Below are 19,063 nucleotides of genomic sequence, written 5' to 3'. Positions count from 1 at the left end.
TGTAATTTCCTAAATAAAGAGTTTGCAGTACCTTGTTGATTTTGCGTATGAATTGTTATAAATCAGGATATCGTTCTATATTTTTTATTAAAAAAAAAATAATAATAATCGATCGTAGAGCACTATATCGCGATATATCGTGAATGAATCGCAGCAGGCTTTAAGATATCGGCAAATATCGTATCGTAGTTCTTTATATCGATATTATATCGTATCGTGCCAAAACCCGCGATTTACACCCCTACTAAATATCCATCATAATTATTTGGACGGATGATGAGTACATATTTACATGCATAAATACACGGGACATATTTGTTAAGAGGGCAGAGAATTGCAAGTCAAACTGTTCATTAAAGCCGCACGATCTTTATCATTTGCAACTTGGATGAGTGTAAACACGAAGAGCAAATAAATATGTAAAACCTCTATCTTCCTTCTTTCCGGCTATATTCCGTCACTATAAAAGACGACTCTCCGTCAAGGTGGTCATTGAGGGGCAGGAACGTGAACTGACGAGTCGACAACAGGCTACTATGATGAACAACGCAATCAAGTGGTTGATCTTGGCTTTTGCTGTCGCCATGCTGATCACAACTGGTGAGTGTCATTTTATTTCTCTATTTGAAGATATTTCATATGTCTATTTAGTGAAGAACAACACTTCAAAAAAATGGCTAGCTACGTGTATCCATCCATTTCCTATACCGCTTTGTCCCCACGGGGGTCGCGGGACACCCTGAACCGGTTGCCAGCCAATCGCAGAGCACACAGAGCCAAAAACAACCAGACTGCTCAATCGGCCTACCAAGCATGTTGTTGGGGTGTGGGAGGAAACCGGAGTGCCCGGAGAAAACCCGCGCAGGCACGGGGAGAACATGCAAACTCCACACAGGTGGAATCGAATCCGCACCCTCCTAACTGTGAGGCGGACGTGCTAACCAGTGCACCACGAGCTGCCCTTTTAATATATATATATATATATATATATAAAATAAAAAATTGTCTCTTTTCAACCACACCACCCTCCCTTCCTCAGGTGACGCTCTGACATGCCAACGCTGTATGATGTTTATGGGGTGTCATCAACAACCATGTCAACCAGGCCAAGTCTGCAAATCCGTGCCATGTGAGTATCTGTATGGTTTCATATTTTTTTCATTTTAGAGGGGACTTTGCAATTGTCCAAAAATGAATATTTATTAGTTTTTTTGTAAGAGTGAATCTTGCAGCCCAATTTCTTAAAGTATAAATATTCGTCACAAAACCACTCACAAACTAAAAGCTTTCCTTTTACTGAGTTTAGAATTTTCCAACACACACTTTTTGAAGAACTGCAAATACAACTCACTGCTTCCACTCAAAAGAATAATCACATGTTGTGTTTTCTGTCTTCAAGTCGTGGGTGGCCAGGCCTGTGCGTATCCGTGAATGTGACGACAGACAAACCCCCAACGCAAAATGTCCCAAAATGGACTTCTGCGACTTGGAAGGATTTGTGGGGGTTGAACATCCAACCTATCGTCTTGGTAGTTTAGTTGAGAAGCATTCAAAAATGTTAAAAAAAATAAAATAAAAAGTGATCATCAAATGATGACTTTGCTCTTGCATTGTGTTGAACAATTTACCTATCTTGTTGACAGAGGCCGAAAGCAATCTCAAAATTCAACTCTAAAAGACCGAGGTGATTGTTTTGATCGATTGATATTTTCGATTGAGTGGAGACGCTCATGTAACTTTTGGTCACCATTAACGACTGTCTCGTTCAAAGCGCGATTAAAGCTGCCATCGGCGGCCCCGGTTTATCAATCGCGGACTCCCCCCCGAGTCTCTCGTCTTCCCTCCGAGTCGTACGCACTTCTCACAGGTGTCCCGCAGGGTTGGATGCACAGTCCACCTTTGTTTGTATGAAAGGTTATGACAACAAAATGACCCTAACGATAACACCTTTGCCTATTTGAGTGCTGATCACAAAATTGCAGTCTCATCAAAGGAGACTGAAACCAGTCTTGTGACCGATCCTCAATTGGGCGCACGCTAATAAATATGAGAAAGCCCAGCGCCGCCTGTACTTCCTGCGGAAACTCAGGCGAGCGAGCGCTCCTCCGGCCGTCATGACTGCATTTTACCGCGGCACCATTGAGAGCGTCCTCTCCAGCTGTATTGCTGTTTGGGGTGGCGGCTGCACTGACTACAACTTGAAGGCCCTGCAGCGCATAGTGAACACGGCTGGTAAGATTGCTGGTGCTTCGCTCCCCTCCTTGAAGGACACTTACACCTCCCATCTCACCCGCAAGGCGACCACGATTGTGAGTGATGTGAGTCACCCCGCTCACTCTTTGTTCGAGCTTCTGCCCTCTGGGAAGAGGTACAGAAGCCTGCGCTCCCGCACCACCAGACTCTCAAACAGCTTCGTACACCAGGCTGTTAGGATCCTGAACTCGCTCCCCCGTTCTGCGTAGCGTCTTGTACTTTTACTGTCTGTACTGTCTGTATGCACACTGGCTCTTATTTGTTGTGTTATCTGTTTATTTATTATTTATTATTACTCTTATTATTTATTGTTTGTGCCTTTTTGTTTATGATGTTTTTTACTTTTGCGCTATGCTTGCTGGCTCCGTTTTGCTCCTCTTATTTATTGTGTTATCTGTTTATTTATTATTTATTCATCACTCTTACTATTGATTGTTTGAATTTTTTGCCTTCTTGTTTTTATATTGTGTCGCGTACTTGTATGTCTATCGTGTTATGTGTCTCGTCACCGTGGGATAGAGAAAAACGTAATTTCGGTCTCTTTGTGTGTTGTGACGTGGAGAGATTGACAATAAAGCTGACTTTGACTTTGACTTTGATAAATAGGTGTGTAAATATGATGAGTAAATAGGAGCAGCTAATATAAAAGAGAAAACCTATGAGTAAAATCAAAGTCAAAGTCAAAGTCAGCTGATTGTCAATCCCTTCATATGTCAGACACACAAAGAAACCGAAATTCTGTTTCCTCCATCCCACGGTGACGAGACACAGTACACGATAAACATACAAGTAGACGACACAAAATAAAAACAAGAAGGCACAAACAATAACTAATAAATAAATAAAATGAGTGATGAATAAATAATAGGGGTGTAACGATTCATCGATACACATCGATTAATCGATTTAAATGCTGTACAATTTATTGGCATCGATGCTAAACGTAAACATCGATTTATATCGCCGTGTTTGACCTCTGACATTAGACGCGACTTTATTTTGAAATCCAGTTCATTGTTGCTCGCTTCCTCTTTCCGGGAGCGCACTGCGCGTGTTGTGTTGTGAGCAGAGCACGCACGTGAAAGGGGAGGCGACAACTAGTACGCGGCTCCTGGGCAGGTGCTATGGCTAGTGTCCAAATAGACGAGGAAATTTGCTCCCCTTTAGGCTTCAAGTCATTCGTTTGGAAGCACTTTGGATTCTAAAGAAAAGATGGCTGAACCGACAAGACAGGTGCAGTTTGCAAATCCTGCCATGCGGTGATCAAATATTCAGGGAGCACAAATCTCGCCGCACACTTAAAGAAAAAACACGACATCAAAGTTTAGTGTTAATATAAGCACTTTGTATACTGCAATACTCTTGTGATTTCCTAAATAAAGAGTTTGCAGTACCTTGCTGATTTTGCGTATGAATTGTTATAAATCAGGATATTGTTCTATATTTTTTATTTAAAAAAATATATGTATATATCGATCGTAGAGCACTATATCGCGATATATCGTGAATGAATCGCAGCATGCTTTAAGATATCGCCAAATATCGTATCGTAGTTCTTTGTATCGATATGATATCGGATCGTGGCAAAACCCGCGATTTACACCCCGAATAAATAATAAACAAATAACCCAATAAATAAGAGGTGCAAAAATGACCATTGAGTGGCGGCAGTCTTACGGGATATAAATATACATCATAATTATTTGGACGGATGATGAGTACATATTTGCATGCATAAATACACGGTACATATTTGCTAAGAGGGCAGAGAATTGCAAGTCAAACTGTTTATTAAAGCCGCACGATCTTTGTCATTTGCAACTTGGATGAGTGTAAACACGAAGAGCAAATAAGAATGTAAAACCTCTATCTTCCTTCTTTCCGGCTATATTGCGTCACTATAAAAGACGACTCTCCGTCAAGGTGGTCATTGAGGGGCAGGAACGTGAACTGACAAGTCGACAACAGGCTACTACGATGAACAACGCAATCAAGTGGTTGATCTTGGCTTTTGCTGTCGCCATGCTGATCACAACTGGTGAGTGTCATTTTATTTCTCTATTTGAAGATATTTCATATGTCTATTTAGTGAAGAACAACACTTCAAAAAAATGGCTAGCTACGTGTATCCATCCATTTCCTATACCGCTTTGTCCCCACGGGGGTCGCGGGACACCCTGAACCGGTTGCTAGCCAATCTCAGGCCACACAGAGACGAACAACCAGACTGCTCAATCGGCCTACCAAGCATGTTTTTGGGGTGTGGGAGGAAACCGGAGTGCCCGGAGAAGACCCGCGCCGGCACGGGGAGAACATGCAAACTCCACACAGGTGGAATCGAATCCGCACCCTCCTAACTGTGAGGCGGACGTGCTAACCAGTGCACCACGAGCTGCCCTTTTAATATATATATATATATATATATACCTGGCCAAGTCTGCATTTTTATATATATAAAAATTTGTCTGTTTTCCACCACACCACCCTCCCATCCTCAGGTGACGCTCTGACATGCGAACGCTGTAGGTTCTATGTTGGGTGTACTAAAGAAACATGTGCACCAGGCCAAGTCTGCAAATCCGTGCCATGTGAGTATCTGTATGGTTTCATTTTTTTTTTCATTTTAGAGGGGACTTTGCAATTGTCCAAAAAGAATATTTATTAGTTTTTTTGTAAGAGTGATTCTTGCAGCCCAATTTCTTAAAGTCTAAATATTCGTCACAAAACCACTCACAAACTAAAAGCTTTCCTTTTACTGAGTTTAGAATTTTCCAACACACACTTTTTGAAGAACTGTAAATACAACTCACTGCTTCCACTCAAAAGAATAATCACATGTTGTGTTTTCTGTCTTCAAGTCTTGGGTGGCCAGGGCTGTGGGGATCCGTGAATGTGACGACAGACAAACCCCCAACGCAAAATGTCCCAAAATGGACTTCTGCGACATGGAAGGATTTGTGGGGGTTGAAGATCCAACCTACCGTCTTGGTAGTTTAGTTGAGAAGCATTCAAAAATGTTAAAAAAATAAATAAAAAGTGATCATCAAATGATGACTTTGCTCTTGCATTGTGTTGAACAATTTACCTATCATGTTGACAGAGGCCGAAAGCAATCTCAAAATTCAACTCTAAAAGACCGAGGTGATTGTTTTGATCGATTGATATTTTCTGGGATTTGGCCTGAGCGGAGACGCCCATGTGACTTTTGGTCACCATTAACAACTGTCTCGATGACCCTAACGATAACACCTTTGCCCATTTGAGTGCTGATCACAAAATTGCAGTCTCATCAAAGGAGACTGAAACCAGTCTTGTGACTGATCCTCAATTGGGCGCACGCTAATAAATATAAATAGGTGTGTAAATATGATGAGTAAATAAGAGCAGCTAATATAAAAACCAGCTCAGTGACCTAGTGGTTAGAGTGTCCGCCCTGAGACAGGAAGGTTGTGGCTTCAAACCCCGGCCGGGTCATACCAAAGACTGTAAAAATGGGACCCATTGCCTCCCTGCTTGGCACTCAGCATTAAGGGTTGGAACTGGGGGGTTAGAAGGAGTGGAGCTCTTTACAAGCCCTAGGCTTCGTCTCCCTCCTTGCACAGTTATTGATATAATAATATGTGCTAAACAATAAACGAAACTAAAAGACAACACTTAAGAGTAAAATGATCATTGAGTGGCGGCAATCTTACGGGACTTTTTTGAAGCGTAAATCTCTGTCGTAATTATTTGGACGGGCGATGAGTACATATTTACATCCATAAATACACGGTACATATTTGCTAAGAGGGCAGAGAATTGCAAGTCAAACTCTTCACCAAAGCCGCACAATCTTCGTCATTTGCAACTTGGATGAGTGTAAACAAGAAGAGCAAATAAGAATGTAAAACCTCTATCTTCCTTCTTTCCGGCTATATTGCGTCACTATAAAAGACGACTCTCCGTCAAGGTGGTCATTGAGGGGCAGGAACGTGAACTGACGAGTCGACAACAGGCTACTACGATGAACAACGCAATCAAGTGGTTGATCTTGGCTTTCGCTGTCGCCATGCTGATCACAAGTGGTGAGTGTCATTTGATTTCTTTATTTGAAGATATTTCATATGTCTATTTAGTGAAGAACAACACTTCAAAAAAATGGCTCGATATATCCATCCATTTTCTATACCGCTTTGTCCCCACGGGGGTCGCGGGACACCCTGAACCGGTTGCTAGCCAATCTCAGGCCACACAGAAACGAACAACCAGACTGCTCAATCGGCCTACCAAGCATGTTTTTGGGGTGTGGGAGGAAACCGGAGTGCCCGGAGAAAACCCGCGCAGGCACGGGGAGAACATGCAAACTCCACACAAGTGGAATCGAATCCGCACTCTCCTAACTGTGAGGCGGACATGCTAACCAGTGCACCACGAGCTGCCCTTTTAATTTTTTATTTTTAATATATTTTTATTTTAATTATATACATATATGTATATATAATATTAAAATTTGTCTCCTTTCCACCACACTACCCTCCCTTCCTCAGGTGAGGCTCTGACATGCGGAACCTGTCTGCTCTTTTCTCATGAAACATGTCAACCAGGCCAAGTCTGCAGATACGATTCATGTGAGTATCTGTATGGTTTCATATTTTTTTCATTTTAGAGGGGACTTTGCAATTGTCCAAAAAGAATATTTATTAGTTATTTTGTAAGAGTGATTCTTGCAGCCCGATTTCTTAAAGTATAGATATTTGTCACAAAACCACTCACAAACTAAAAGCTTTCCTTTTACTGGGTTTAGAATTTTCCAACACACACTTTTTGAAGAACTGTAAATACAACTCACCGCTTCCACTCAAAAGAATAATCACGTGTTTTCTCTGCCTTCAAGCCGTCGGTGGCCAGCACTGCGTGGATCCGTGAATGTGACGACAGACAAACCCCCAACGCAAAATGTCCCAAAATGGACTTCTGCGACATGGAAGGATCTGTGGGGATTGAAGATCCAACCTATTGTCCTGGTAGTTGAGTTGAAAAGCATTCAAAAATGTTGAAAAAAAATAAATAAAAGGATGACTGGATGAAAAGTTATGACAACAAAATGACCCTAACAATAACATTATGACAACAAAATGACCCTAACAATAACACCTCTGCTGACCACAGGATTGCAGTCTCATCAAAGGAGACTGAAACCAGTCTTGTGACTGATCCTCAATTGGGCGCATGCTATTAGATAAAAATAGGTGTGTATATATGAGCAGCTAATATAAAAGACAACACCTACGAGTAAAATGACCATTGAGTGGCGGCAGTCTTACGGGACTTTTTTCGAAGCGTAAATCTCCATCGTAATTATTTGGACGGATGATGAGTACATATTTACTACATGCATAAATACACAGGTACATATTTGCTAAGAAGGCAGAGAATTACAAGTCAAACTGTTCATTAAAGCCGCACGATCTTCTTCATTTGCAACTTGGATGAGTGTAAACACTAAGAGCAAATAAGAATGTAAAACCTCTATCTTCCTTCTTTCCGGCTATATTGCGTCACTATAAAAGACGACTCTCCGTCAAGGTGGTCATTGAGGGGCAGGAACGTGAACTGACGAGTCGACGAAAGCCTACTACGACGCACAACGCAACTGTCGCCATGCTGATCACAGCCAATAAATCGTACGATTAAAAGGGAATAAGATTGTAACTTCCACTCTTTCAAGAAAACATGACAAATAACAAATGGGAATTCCACAAGAATGAAGCTGTACGATTTCAGTTTGTCTCCTAGTCCTCCCATCCTCAGGTGACGCCGCAATGCGTGAGGTGTTTGTAAACGCCACCAGACTCATCAGTACGGCACTGATATTTGTCATTCTAAGCAAAGAATACTCGTGACGCGAGTATTTTCGCCACAGTGACTTCAGACTTACCTGAAAGTTGAAGTCTTGACTTAGTTCTGATTTGCTCATATCTAAGTCTAACTGACCCCGCCCCCCCCTTTAAACAGCTGCAACAAAAGAACATTCATAACCCCCCCCCCCCCCAACTAAGTCGATTGAACCCCTGTTAGGTTCCCATTTGACCGAGCCCAGCCTGGTGATAAATGGATAAGACACCTGGCACGTTCCATCATTGATCTTCCAAATGAAAGCTTCACATCACGCAGTGAGCAGGCCGCATAATACATCGATCGCGCCCCAGCCGGTCGTCCGTTCGTGTGTGGCGGCAAAACAGAAAGCAGCTGCTGGGAGGAGACACGCTGGGAATGTCGCATGAACACGCACGGCGGCGTTTGCCTCGCACGCGCTCGTTAGAATCCGCCGCCTCATAAGTTAGATGGCGGTATAAGCAGTGGGGGGTTAAAGTGGGAAATAATTAGTGCAGCCACTTGTTGCTAGGCGGATTTTGTGGGGCAAGACTGACGGAGACACGCTGAGGAGGCGACTTTAGCTGGGGTTGTTAGTGGTAGTCTGACAATTCGCTTCCGCTTGGTTTTGTATCATTTTGAAAAGTTGTCGATGGGGACATAACTCTTAAGTCATTTCTAGATGATGAGGCACATATTTTCATATAAATATATTAGGCAATCGGGGTTTCGGTTTCAGTTGGTTTTCAGCATTTGTTTGCATTATTTAGCCTTTTACTTTTTAATGTGATTTTCTTTTAGTTTTACTTTTACTTATCTATAATAAAGTTGAGATCAGAACTTTGTATGCGCTACAAAATTATTACAGTACAATTAAGATGATTTGCTAACTATCCACCATAGGTGTCAAACTCAAGCCCCGGGGGCCAGATGCGGCCCACCACATCATTTTATGTGGCCCGCGAAGACACTTCACTTCCTCTCAAACCGATTAGTGGACGAGGAGTTGACTACCTTTGAGGTTGTTGTCCATGGTCAACTCGTATCCCAAATTGGGAAGAAAAAAAAAAGAAAAACAGTGTCATCTGCTGGACCTGCTGTGGCACTGCTTCTAAAACAACTCTCCTGACCAAACAAACTCAGCTCCATCCCAACAACACTCCAACCAAAGTCTCAAAAAGGGACTCAACACGCTACTAATGTTGCCTTCGAACACACACAACGTGTCGTGGCATTGGATTGAAAGGATGAGTGGACCTACCCTGCCTGGAAATCCAAAACAGTCCATACTGAATGAAATTTCTCCACACTAGCAGCCATGAAGTCCAAACGGCACTGAGACGAGTGTCTGCAGAGTGAGCACTCAGTATCCTACCACATCCTGTCTTTCCAGCACAGGCACACATACAGACACACACAGACACACACACACGATTCCTTGACAGGAGAGAGAGTGGTGGGGGGGAACAGCCGTAACGCAGCTTTGAATGAGACGCTTGTTTTAGTGGATTAGCGGGAACATAATTCCAGTCTATGAGTCGCTTTTTTTTTTTTTCTTTCCGTGTGCGTGTGTGTGTAAAAGCGGGTGTGTGTTTCTCGAGTGGGGCAGCTGCTACCCAGTGTAGACGGGCTGTCGAGCTCACCGGGGATAAAAAGAAGCAGGGTTGAATTCAAGTGGACAATGCAATGTAGTGGAACGCAATTTGAAAGTCGGAACGGCTGCATTGAGGCCTCGAAGGCCAAAACATTTAGCCATAACAAATCGGATATTGTTGTAATACAGATCGCATTTATTGGTTGTGTTTCTTCTCAAATATACTCTCATATTAAATTGCAATCACAATATTAAGGGGGGGAAAAATAATTCTGTCCAGTCAAAATTGATTCCCTGCTAATTATGTCAACATCTTGACAAAACTGCCCGGCTCTATTTTTCTTTTCTATTTTATTTGCTATTGGTCACGTCCACTTTCACACACTGAATAATTTAACATTCATGTCCAGTCCGTCTTGTTCTTCAAAAACTGGAAACGCCAAGGCAATACCAGCAACAACAATGAACTTCCTTACCTCAACTACTTCGGTGCAGGCGTGGGAGACCAGGCGATCCTTATGAGGGTCCGCCACAGACACGTGGACTACCGCGTTGGGCGTCCCGTCTCGACCTGAAGTCACCAGGTCGTTGCACGCTACACATGGGCAGAGACACATAGTTGTCTTCGTTCAAAGTTACGGTATCTCGATTAAAAAGTCTCTCAAAAACCTTTTCTTAAAAATAAAATGCTTGTTCTTTGGAGGGTGGAAGATATTAGGCCGATATAGTTTACAGAGCAATATAGTTTACTTTTCAGCGTGGGCCCAGTATTTGTTTGTACAAAACACAGTCGAGAGAATAGTCATAAAATGGAATTGCATCAGAGGCTGACGACCAACAGGAGCGCCCAGGCAGTGAAGTGTATGAGGTTGTCCCTCGTCCCTGTCGGCCTTTCATTTCAAGGTACAAGAAATGAAATGGCGCTGCTGGTGAACTGAAGGACAACCGGCTGATGCCATCATGACCAAAATGGTGCAATGACGAATGGATTAAGAACTATTGTGAAACCTTGACCAAGTTGAAGTACGGGACTACTTTTTTTTCTGAAATAATATTTTGTGTTAAACATTTTGTGTACTTTTCTCAATAAATATATTACAAATCCAGAATTTATTTCTAAAAAATGATTTTGTCTTAAACATTTGTAGTATTTTTCCTCAATAAATATCCTACAAATTCACGATCCCATCAGCTTGTCACGTGCTGATCGTAACAAACCAATCAGGGTTTTGTCCTGTCTAAAGGGATGCTAATTACTAATCTATCGCTAATCGCAAGATTCACAACACTGTGGAAAAATGCTATTTAATCCACCTAACCTAAAACGATCAAAGACGCTTGGACTGTTTAAAAAGATGTTAAACCGCTCCTATAATTGCCCATCTTATGTTACCCCCCAATGATTTTCTGACAAAATCTTATGCTGTGCATGCTACCACAGGAAATGCCAAGGCCTGAAAGGAACGAAAAAAAAAACAAAACGGGGCATATATTATATATGATGACCGGGGGACTGCGCTTTGATGGGAAAGTGGATTACAGGCTGCTTTTTAGGGCGTGGCGACACACTGCCACGTTGTGTATTGTACATCCAAGTGCTGTGCAAGAAAATGTACACATGATCTTGCGAGATCGGCTCATTAAATGTGATTTAATCAAAGTCGCAACGCGGTCTGCACAAATAAACAGGTGAGGAATTTGGCAAATGATTTCTCCAAGAGTTAATTAGAGTGAGGAGTTAACCAACCCTGAGGCCAATCAATGCATCTATTGATAGCGATATACAATGTAATTGTTTCGTGCTGCTGTTGTTAAGAAGGGAGCAAATTGCATCTCACAACATACTCCACTGACTTGACTCAAAAGTGATTCAAATAACACTTGACCAGACATCTGTGCATTGTCCCTATTCAATAAAAAATAAATTAAATAAATAAGTAAGTAGGTAAGTAAATAAAAATCTGCGCAGAATATATGTCGTCGAATTCTGATAGTATGAAATAAACAAACAACATTCTTCATCTCAGATTTTTGTTACAGACTATCTAACTCCCGACATCTCCGGTGGAATAAAAAATGAATGGGAGCATCTCCAAGCACAAAAAGTTCCAAGACGGCCTCTCATCGTTATGACAACAGTGTTCTCTTTGCCTTGTTTGTGTTTGTGGGCACCAGCTCCAAAGACCTTGGTGCTTAAATGATCAAAGTCAAGAAAACAGAAAAAGGCCAGATTCAATGTGACCAATTTAGAAAGTCAACTCAGTCCATTAATGATTTTTTTTTTCAGTTGCTTATCAGATTTTAACCACATGTGAGCAATGCTAACCCAGAATGTATTTGAGTTTTTGTCTTTGTATGCCAGAGGAGACTTTTGAGATTTATTGACCTTGCAGTAAAATACTAAATGAATCCATCAGCTTCACAAGGTTGAAATTATATCTATCAATGAAAAAGTCAAAAGATTTAATATCCCAAAAGATTGGATTGTAGCAACTATGGCTGTAAAAATGACCGAAAGATTTGATCAATTTCAAAAATTATGTGAAAAACGATGTCAACACAATTTAAAATTTGATCCAAGTAAAATGGGCCTATTTTTTTTTTCCTTTGAATCCAATGAAGCAACCTTTATTTATAAAAAAAAAAAAAAGTGCTTACCAAGACTAAACTCCACCTGAGGCATCTTGGGAGAGCAAGAAACACCTGAGAAAGGAAGAAGATAAAGTTAAAGAAGCAAAAAAAAAAAAAAAAGCTCTTTTTTTTAATAGCCACTCAGCAGAGAAAAAAAATACGTAGGCGAGAGTTCTAAAAACAAAAACAAATATTCAGTTTCAAGTGACAATCCCTCTCGTGGGCCTGACGTCTGGCAGCATCTTAGCCCTCCGAGCTTGAAGGGCTCTCTGCTGCCGCAGCTCAACGTGTCATCGAAGCTTATCAAAGTTTCATCAGCGCCGGCGCGAACGTGACAACGGCGGCGCGCGCCGCATCCCGAGCAACTGAAAAACCGAGAGTCGGCCGAAAGGAACAAAAAAAAAAAGTTTATATGGAGAGATAATTGGCCTGTCTGTGTCACTCAGTGCCTGTGTTCACGTAAATATTGCAAAGTGGCTCTATCACCTAAAAGGCAGGTGATAAAAAAAAATAAAAAAATGTAGAGACGTTACTCGCAAAAAAAAAAACTACTTCGGTAAAAATCAGAATCTCCGCGGTCCATTAGCAAAGCCGACGAGCCGCGGCGAGGCCCATTGTGTCCGAGCACGTCCCGTAAGAGGATTTTAGCCATTTTCCATCCAGCGCAGATGTTTCCTCTGTCGGTTTGTGTGCCCGACTGTGAACGTGATGAATGAGATAGAGCGGCGGTGACGGATGAGTCGCGCGGTTCCGCAGCTATCACCGCAACGGGAGCCCCCAAGGACAATGGATAACTAGAAAGCCTCGCGCTGACACTCACCCAGATTGCAACGTGTTTGCATAATCTACAATGAATGGCGACATCAATCATTTGTGGCGTTTTTGGGAGGCCCGATACACAACTACTACGCTATCTGTAATGACACGTTTGGGTCGGCTTCGAATATTGCAGACGCAAAATGAAAAGAAGTCGTTCCCGAAAAGGCAGTTTGTTTCGCTTCCAGGCAATCAGTCAGTCTTATTTCAATCGGAACTTTGAGGAATTTACAGAGTTTTATTTAAAACGGTCAATTTTAGGGGGAGTAACTGGTGATTTTAGAGAGTCTTGTTTTGAACAGGACAATTTGGGAGGAATTTAGGAAGTTCCGAGTGGAATGTCTTGCGGGAGATTTATGGTCGTCCTGCCTGGGCAACTTTTCAGTCTGTACTGCACCGTTACTATAATATGATTAAGGGAGTTATTTTTTTTCCAATTGTATCGTCTTATTTCAGCCTACATCATTTTTAAGGATTTCTCCGATCGTCTTATTTGAACCTCATTCACTGGTCGGCTTTGTTCAAACGAATCTATGGCATCTCTAGTCGTCAATGGCGGTGAATGGGTTAATTGGCTAAATTTGTACTTGATGTTCCAGCAGCCTCTCTATTTTTTTTCCCCCTTTGCAGTGCACAATACCACTCCATGCTAAGAATAAAACCAGACCAAGCCAATCGCGGGGATGCCTAATTACGATAATTAAATACGTTACAGATCGGCAACAATCACAAAGCTGAAGGCGGCGCGGATGTGCGGGGAGACAAGTGGCACAGGTGCGGCGCTCACAATCGATATCCGCCGCCGTTATGAATATGCTAATGAGGCCGGCGAGGCAGAGGGCGACATGCAGATGCGGCTCCCGCGGGGGCCCCCCAAAAGCAAATGAGGTGTGCATCGCCCGCTGCGGTGCACTTTTCATCGTGGGTGTGGGGGGGCCTGGAGGAAGAACATCTATCAAGCCCTGTCTGCAGGTGGCACCATCGGCAGAGTTTGCACATGGGTGAGGGCGATTCATTAGAATTCGGGAAGGAGTGGGTGGTTGTCTTGGTCCACTAGTGAGGCACATAGCAGGTGATCATTTAACCTCCTTTCCATTCATTGTAATCTCACTTGGAGCTTTGGCCTTTCGCTCATGGGAGTGTGCGGAGGGGAGGGGGGGGGGAGTCACTGAATCGGCCTTTCGCTTACGGGAGTGTGCTGAATCGCTTCTCATTAGCGTCGAAATTATAAACTTTGTGTTGTATTCACTTTAATCTATGAATCTAGGCAGTTCTCAACATTCAAGAGGGTCTTTTGTTTTTTTTTCACTTTTCATGACAAGCGTGGAAGTATTCTATTCTGCGGGTGTGAAAGCTGCACTGAAGTGCTGAATATTCCTGACTCCGCAAAAAAAAAGTCAAGCTACTTCCGTATACCGTAGGCTCAATAGGAACAACAAGCAATTTCCAAAAAGCTTTGATAAAGCCCTCACCGTGGCTTTAGCATCTTCATGAATACATATTACATGGAAGAGCCCTAGCCTCTGAACAAGCCCTGTTTATATTCCCAATGCTATTTGCTTTGGATTTGGAGATGATATTAATAATTCACGTTTATGTGTGTGCGCGTGCACGGATGGCTCTCCGCGGAAGTTTGATGTTGCTGCCATTCGTTCGACTTTTCACCAGACCGCAAACATCGACACGGGAGAGACGTCACCCAATTTGATTAATCCGCCAGCGAGTACAAATCCCACAAAACTGTGGATTATTTCACCGCCACGAGGTGGCAGTGATGCACAAAATTATATTTTTTAAGTATTTGGCTAACGAGCGAGCTAGCGATTAGGGACAAAAACATCATTGCTAGCTAGCGGTTTTAAGCATCTAATACTGGAGTAGTTCCGTATAGTGTGCTTTGAACGTATACACAAACAGAAAAAACAAAAAATTTAAGTTGTCACTTTGTAATAGTTAGCTAATCATTTTATGCTGATTTATTCTATACATAAAAGTATTGTCTAAATACAATTGCTACCTACCATTTATTGTTGCCAACTAAAAACAAAAAAGTGCCCAAAATAATCGTGCTATAAATAGCTTTCAGCAAATTAGCATAACATCGTGATGGGCGGCGTGCAAAATTGCCATAAGCTTCCACCCGCTTTCCTGTGCTGTCCCCGTAGAGGAGGAGAAGGAGGTAAACCATGTCACCTTGCCACCGATAATGGGGGCCTGTCAAGGCTGTCTCTCGTGCGCAACATGCTAATTACGCGCTTCCCTTTGCTCTGCTTGGGTAAACAAAAAGGAAGGCACAGCGCAGGCACAGCGGGGTGACCGCTCCACTCCCGAACCTGTCACATGTCATCCGCAAATGTGACAGAGTGAAGGTGCGCTTTCACATATGTGGACTCGAACATGGGGCTGGGGTGCGTAAATGCAAAATGCGCTCGCCGATTAAATTGTGCACGTGTGGATTAAGAGGGGAACTTTTGTTATGTCGCAGTATTTTACAAAATAAATATTCAATGCAAAAACAAAATCTTCAAGTTCATCACTTGAGCAGTTTGAGCAGCACTCGACCAACCAAGGTTCCCTCTACGCAACCACTCGAGCAAATAGCAGGCCGGTCAAAATAACGAGGCCTGCTCTTTTCCCACACTTAAGACTCATACCACTTTTTGGGTTTTTGACTCCGACCGCATAGCGAAACTCGAAATTCCAACCGGTACTTAAGCAGGCAGCGTGCCATGCCACCAACATGAAGCAGCTTCTTAAACACGACTCGTTTGGCTCAATTCTGCATTGCTCAATAATGTTTAGCTATGATGACCTCCCCCCCCCCTCTTTACTTCAGATGGACCTTAACATGCTTATCAGAATGAACAGACATTTGCTTGAGGCCACAAACGTGACTTACATCATTTACGACACCACCTAGGACTTGCTTGGCTCGTTTCGGTATCGCCAAACATAAATATGATGGCCCTGAGGAAAGGCTCGATACTATTAGCTACGGAACTTTGTTGATGTCAGTTGAGGAGCTTCCTCGAATACGGTATTTTCTCGACCTAAATTTCGGGGGGGGGGGGGGGGGGTCTACATTAAATAACTTTCATATACCGTAATTTTCGGACTATAAGTCGCACCAGAGTATAAGTCGCACCAGCCATAAAATGCCCCAAAAAGTGAGAAAAAAAACCATATATATATGTATATAAGTCGCTCCTGAGTATAAGTCGCCCCGCCCACCCAAACTATGAAAATAAACGCGATTTATAGTCCAAAAATTACGGTAAATTGCAATTAACGGCAATCCACAAACGGGAAAATTCCAGGAAACTTTTTAGGCATTTACTGGAAATGTTCATTGTTCTTCTTTTATGATATTCCACTGACTCATTAAGTATATTTCTTGTCAACTTTTTGTTTACTCTCCGGGACATCCACTTATATCTTCTTTCTCTTCGATACACCCACGCACGTGCACACACTCGCACGCAAACAAACACAGGCACGCGCCCACTTTCTGGCATGTGTTAAAGGGGTTTCGAAAACAATCTGCTGCCGGCGCAAACAGATTGGAAAGGGATCAATCGGCAGAGATGCTTAACGGTGCGATGATGGTGGAGGACACAGGTGGAAGGCACAGGTGGAGGAGCCGGATGATGGAAAGACGAGGCAAAGCAACCACAATGCAGGAGGTTGGCTCACCGGTCACATGAGGCAGCTCGTCTCCGGGGCAGCCGCTCAGCTCCTTCAGGTCAACCACGCAGTATCTCGCCTCCGGAGCGCCGTCCATCTGCCCGGCTCCCCCTTCTGATCCTCCACCTCTTCTCCAGCCGCCTCTGCGGAACACCGCCGTCCACTCCAGTACCCCCCCCCCCCTCCTGTCCCCCTCACACCTCCTACTGACGACGCAGTTTGACGGGGAAGCTGCCGTCACGGCGATAGCGATCTGCGACCGCGCTCGAGCAGCATCCGAGATGCCTTTTGGAGGAGAGGGACCAGACAGGGACCAGTGAAAAGAGGGGGGGGGAGTTGGAGAGTGATGAGGGAGCGAGACTGGGAATGAAAGAAAAAGCAGGACAGGATTGATGTTATGTGCGATACGTTGCTCTATCCATTAATCTCAGGCTGCCTGAGCGCACCTAGACGACAACGCAGTGCCAAAAACACACACACACACACACACACACACTCTCCGTTCCTCCTCCTTACTGAATGCAGACATGTTCCCTCTGATTTCTGTCATCCGTCTGCCTCACTCTAAATCCCACTCCCCCATAACTCTCTAGTATTTTTCTTTTTTGTAATCCTAGTCCAAGCATCCAACAATTTAGATAGTTAGCCAAGGGCCTAATCAGTCAATCAGTCGTATTTTCATGGATTAAGTGTCAACTTTTTGTTTAGTCCATCAGCCAAGTGGCTAGTTAGCTATGCTACGATGTTAGGTAGCCAGCTATACAGTCAGTCATAAAATGTGTTTTGTAAGTTTATGAGCACACTATTGACTTGCGCGGACACTGCAAGCAGTCATCCTCTTCTCACAGTCTTCTTCAACATTCCGCCTATGCTCACGCAACAATGTCTTTGCGTTTGTTATCGTGCACCCGCCAAGGTCACCACGCGCCAAATCGATGCCCGTTTTCAATCAACTTTGTTTTTGTGCGTGCGAGAGTGTGTTCGATTTAATGAACCGCCGCCTCACGCCGTGATGAAATGTCATATCTTACAATATAGGTCAGTCCTCTAAGAAAACAATGGGCTCTTTACACCATCTCCCACCCTGACAAAAAGTGGCTGTTTTTTTTTCTTCTAGTTCTGCATTATTCCTCACGCAGTGTTTACAGAACAGTACGTGCCCAAGCTACCTACCACAATCGTAGCGGTACATAGTTTACATAAGGGAGGTCTGTGGTCCAGGTCTCGGTTGCTGCTGAATTCCCTGAATGAAGATAAATGGCACTCGGTACAAAGAGGCTTCTTCCTCACTTCTCATCATGCCTCCGTCGGCGCAAACACGACAGGATGATCGCGGCCATCTTCCTCTTAATGGAAATGTCCGTCCATTAACATTCTAATTCAGATTCTTTTCAAGGCCAAGGTTGTCTTATCAAAGGCTGACGACAAAAGAGGAGGACTGGGGCAAAAATCGATAGAAAAGCCCGCTGCAGATGGAGACGAGTGCAAGTACATGGCGACGGAGAAAATAAACATGGCCTATTGTGGAAAATGGATTCCCACTTTAAACTCCTCCACAAAGCAATTGAGAACCATTAGAAGCTACACAAAATCTTACATGGTTGCGCTAACGCTACAAGTCCTTTCAACTTGATTCATAGCGGACTGTGTGTGTATTGCTATCACGTGTCGTAATAATTTTGGTATTTTGCTATTTTTCTATTTGAAAGATACATTTCCCAGCTCTCATTTACGCGGGTACAGTAACTCCACATAGACCCGTTCAGTCCGACTGCATTAGCGCTCGACAAACACGCCGACAAGCGCTCCGGCCAGATGAGTCAGGCGGACCTTTAGATAAGACAAGCCGAACGTGAACGCGCACGGTTCTCGGGGATCAACGCGGTGCTGAGATTTATAGGAAAAGGTCAGACCTCTCGCAGGGAGGAAACGCTTAAGGTCGAAACGCCGGCCGATTCCATCCGAAGCTGCTGTTTTTTTTTTGTCGTTATCTACTGATGCTGCGGGCCAGCAGGAGGCCTTCGCTCTCCGCCGACTACTACTTCGCTATGATAAAACAACAATACAGAGTCCCATGTTAGAAGCTAGTTCAGTGATCAGTCACTTTGTGGCTCCTTCTTTCCTACTAACAGCATGCGATGGAACAAACAGTGAAACTAACTAATTAAATAACCATTCACATAAAATTCTTGGGAGGCGATCTAAATAGTAAACAGACTAAATAACCAACAA

The 19,063-nt window shown here is 43.3% G+C and overlaps 1 protein-coding gene and 1 long non-coding RNA gene across 12 annotated transcripts in view; one reads left to right on the top strand and one right to left on the bottom strand.

Annotated features, from left to right (window-relative positions):
- Positions 1-19,063, bottom strand: part of inpp4b (inositol polyphosphate-4-phosphatase type II B) — a 108,095-nt gene that overhangs the window by 78,381 nt on the left and 10,651 nt on the right. For 5 of the 10 annotated variants that reach the window (XM_061275169.1, XM_061275170.1, XM_061275178.1 and 2 more), the window contains exons 1-3: positions 16,841-16,970; positions 12,359-12,403; positions 10,177-10,295 (exon numbers count right to left, since the gene is read on the bottom strand). In XM_061275169.1, coding sequence (XP_061131153.1) covers positions 10,177-10,295; positions 12,359-12,403; positions 16,841-16,928 — 252 coding nt within the window. In that variant the 5' untranslated portion in view covers positions 16,929-16,970. Of the gene's footprint in view, positions 1-9,367; positions 9,487-10,176; positions 10,296-12,358; positions 12,404-16,840; positions 16,971-19,063 lie in introns of those variants that run through there. The other 5 variants (XM_061275175.1, XM_061275176.1, XM_061275173.1 and 2 more) reach the window with 4 other exon arrangements.
- Positions 444-7,326, top strand: LOC133151825 (uncharacterized). Of its 2 annotated transcripts, XR_009713995.1 has the most exons (7): positions 444-600; positions 1,040-1,129; positions 4,161-4,291; positions 4,752-4,841; positions 5,112-6,317; positions 6,780-6,860; positions 7,127-7,326. It is a non-coding gene; the product is annotated as an uncharacterized LOC133151825 (long non-coding RNA). The 2 variants fall into 2 exon arrangements; XR_009713996.1 differs by lacking the exons at positions 4,161-4,291; positions 4,752-4,841.

The sequence above is a fragment of the Syngnathus typhle genome, linkage group LG3 (genome assembly GCF_033458585.1).
Source record: "Syngnathus typhle isolate RoL2023-S1 ecotype Sweden linkage group LG3, RoL_Styp_1.0, whole genome shotgun sequence".
NCBI classification, from domain to species: Eukaryota; Metazoa; Chordata; class Actinopteri; order Syngnathiformes; family Syngnathidae; genus Syngnathus; species Syngnathus typhle.
Note: the sequence above shows the minus strand (reverse complement) of the source record. Positions and strands in the feature narration are given on the sequence as shown.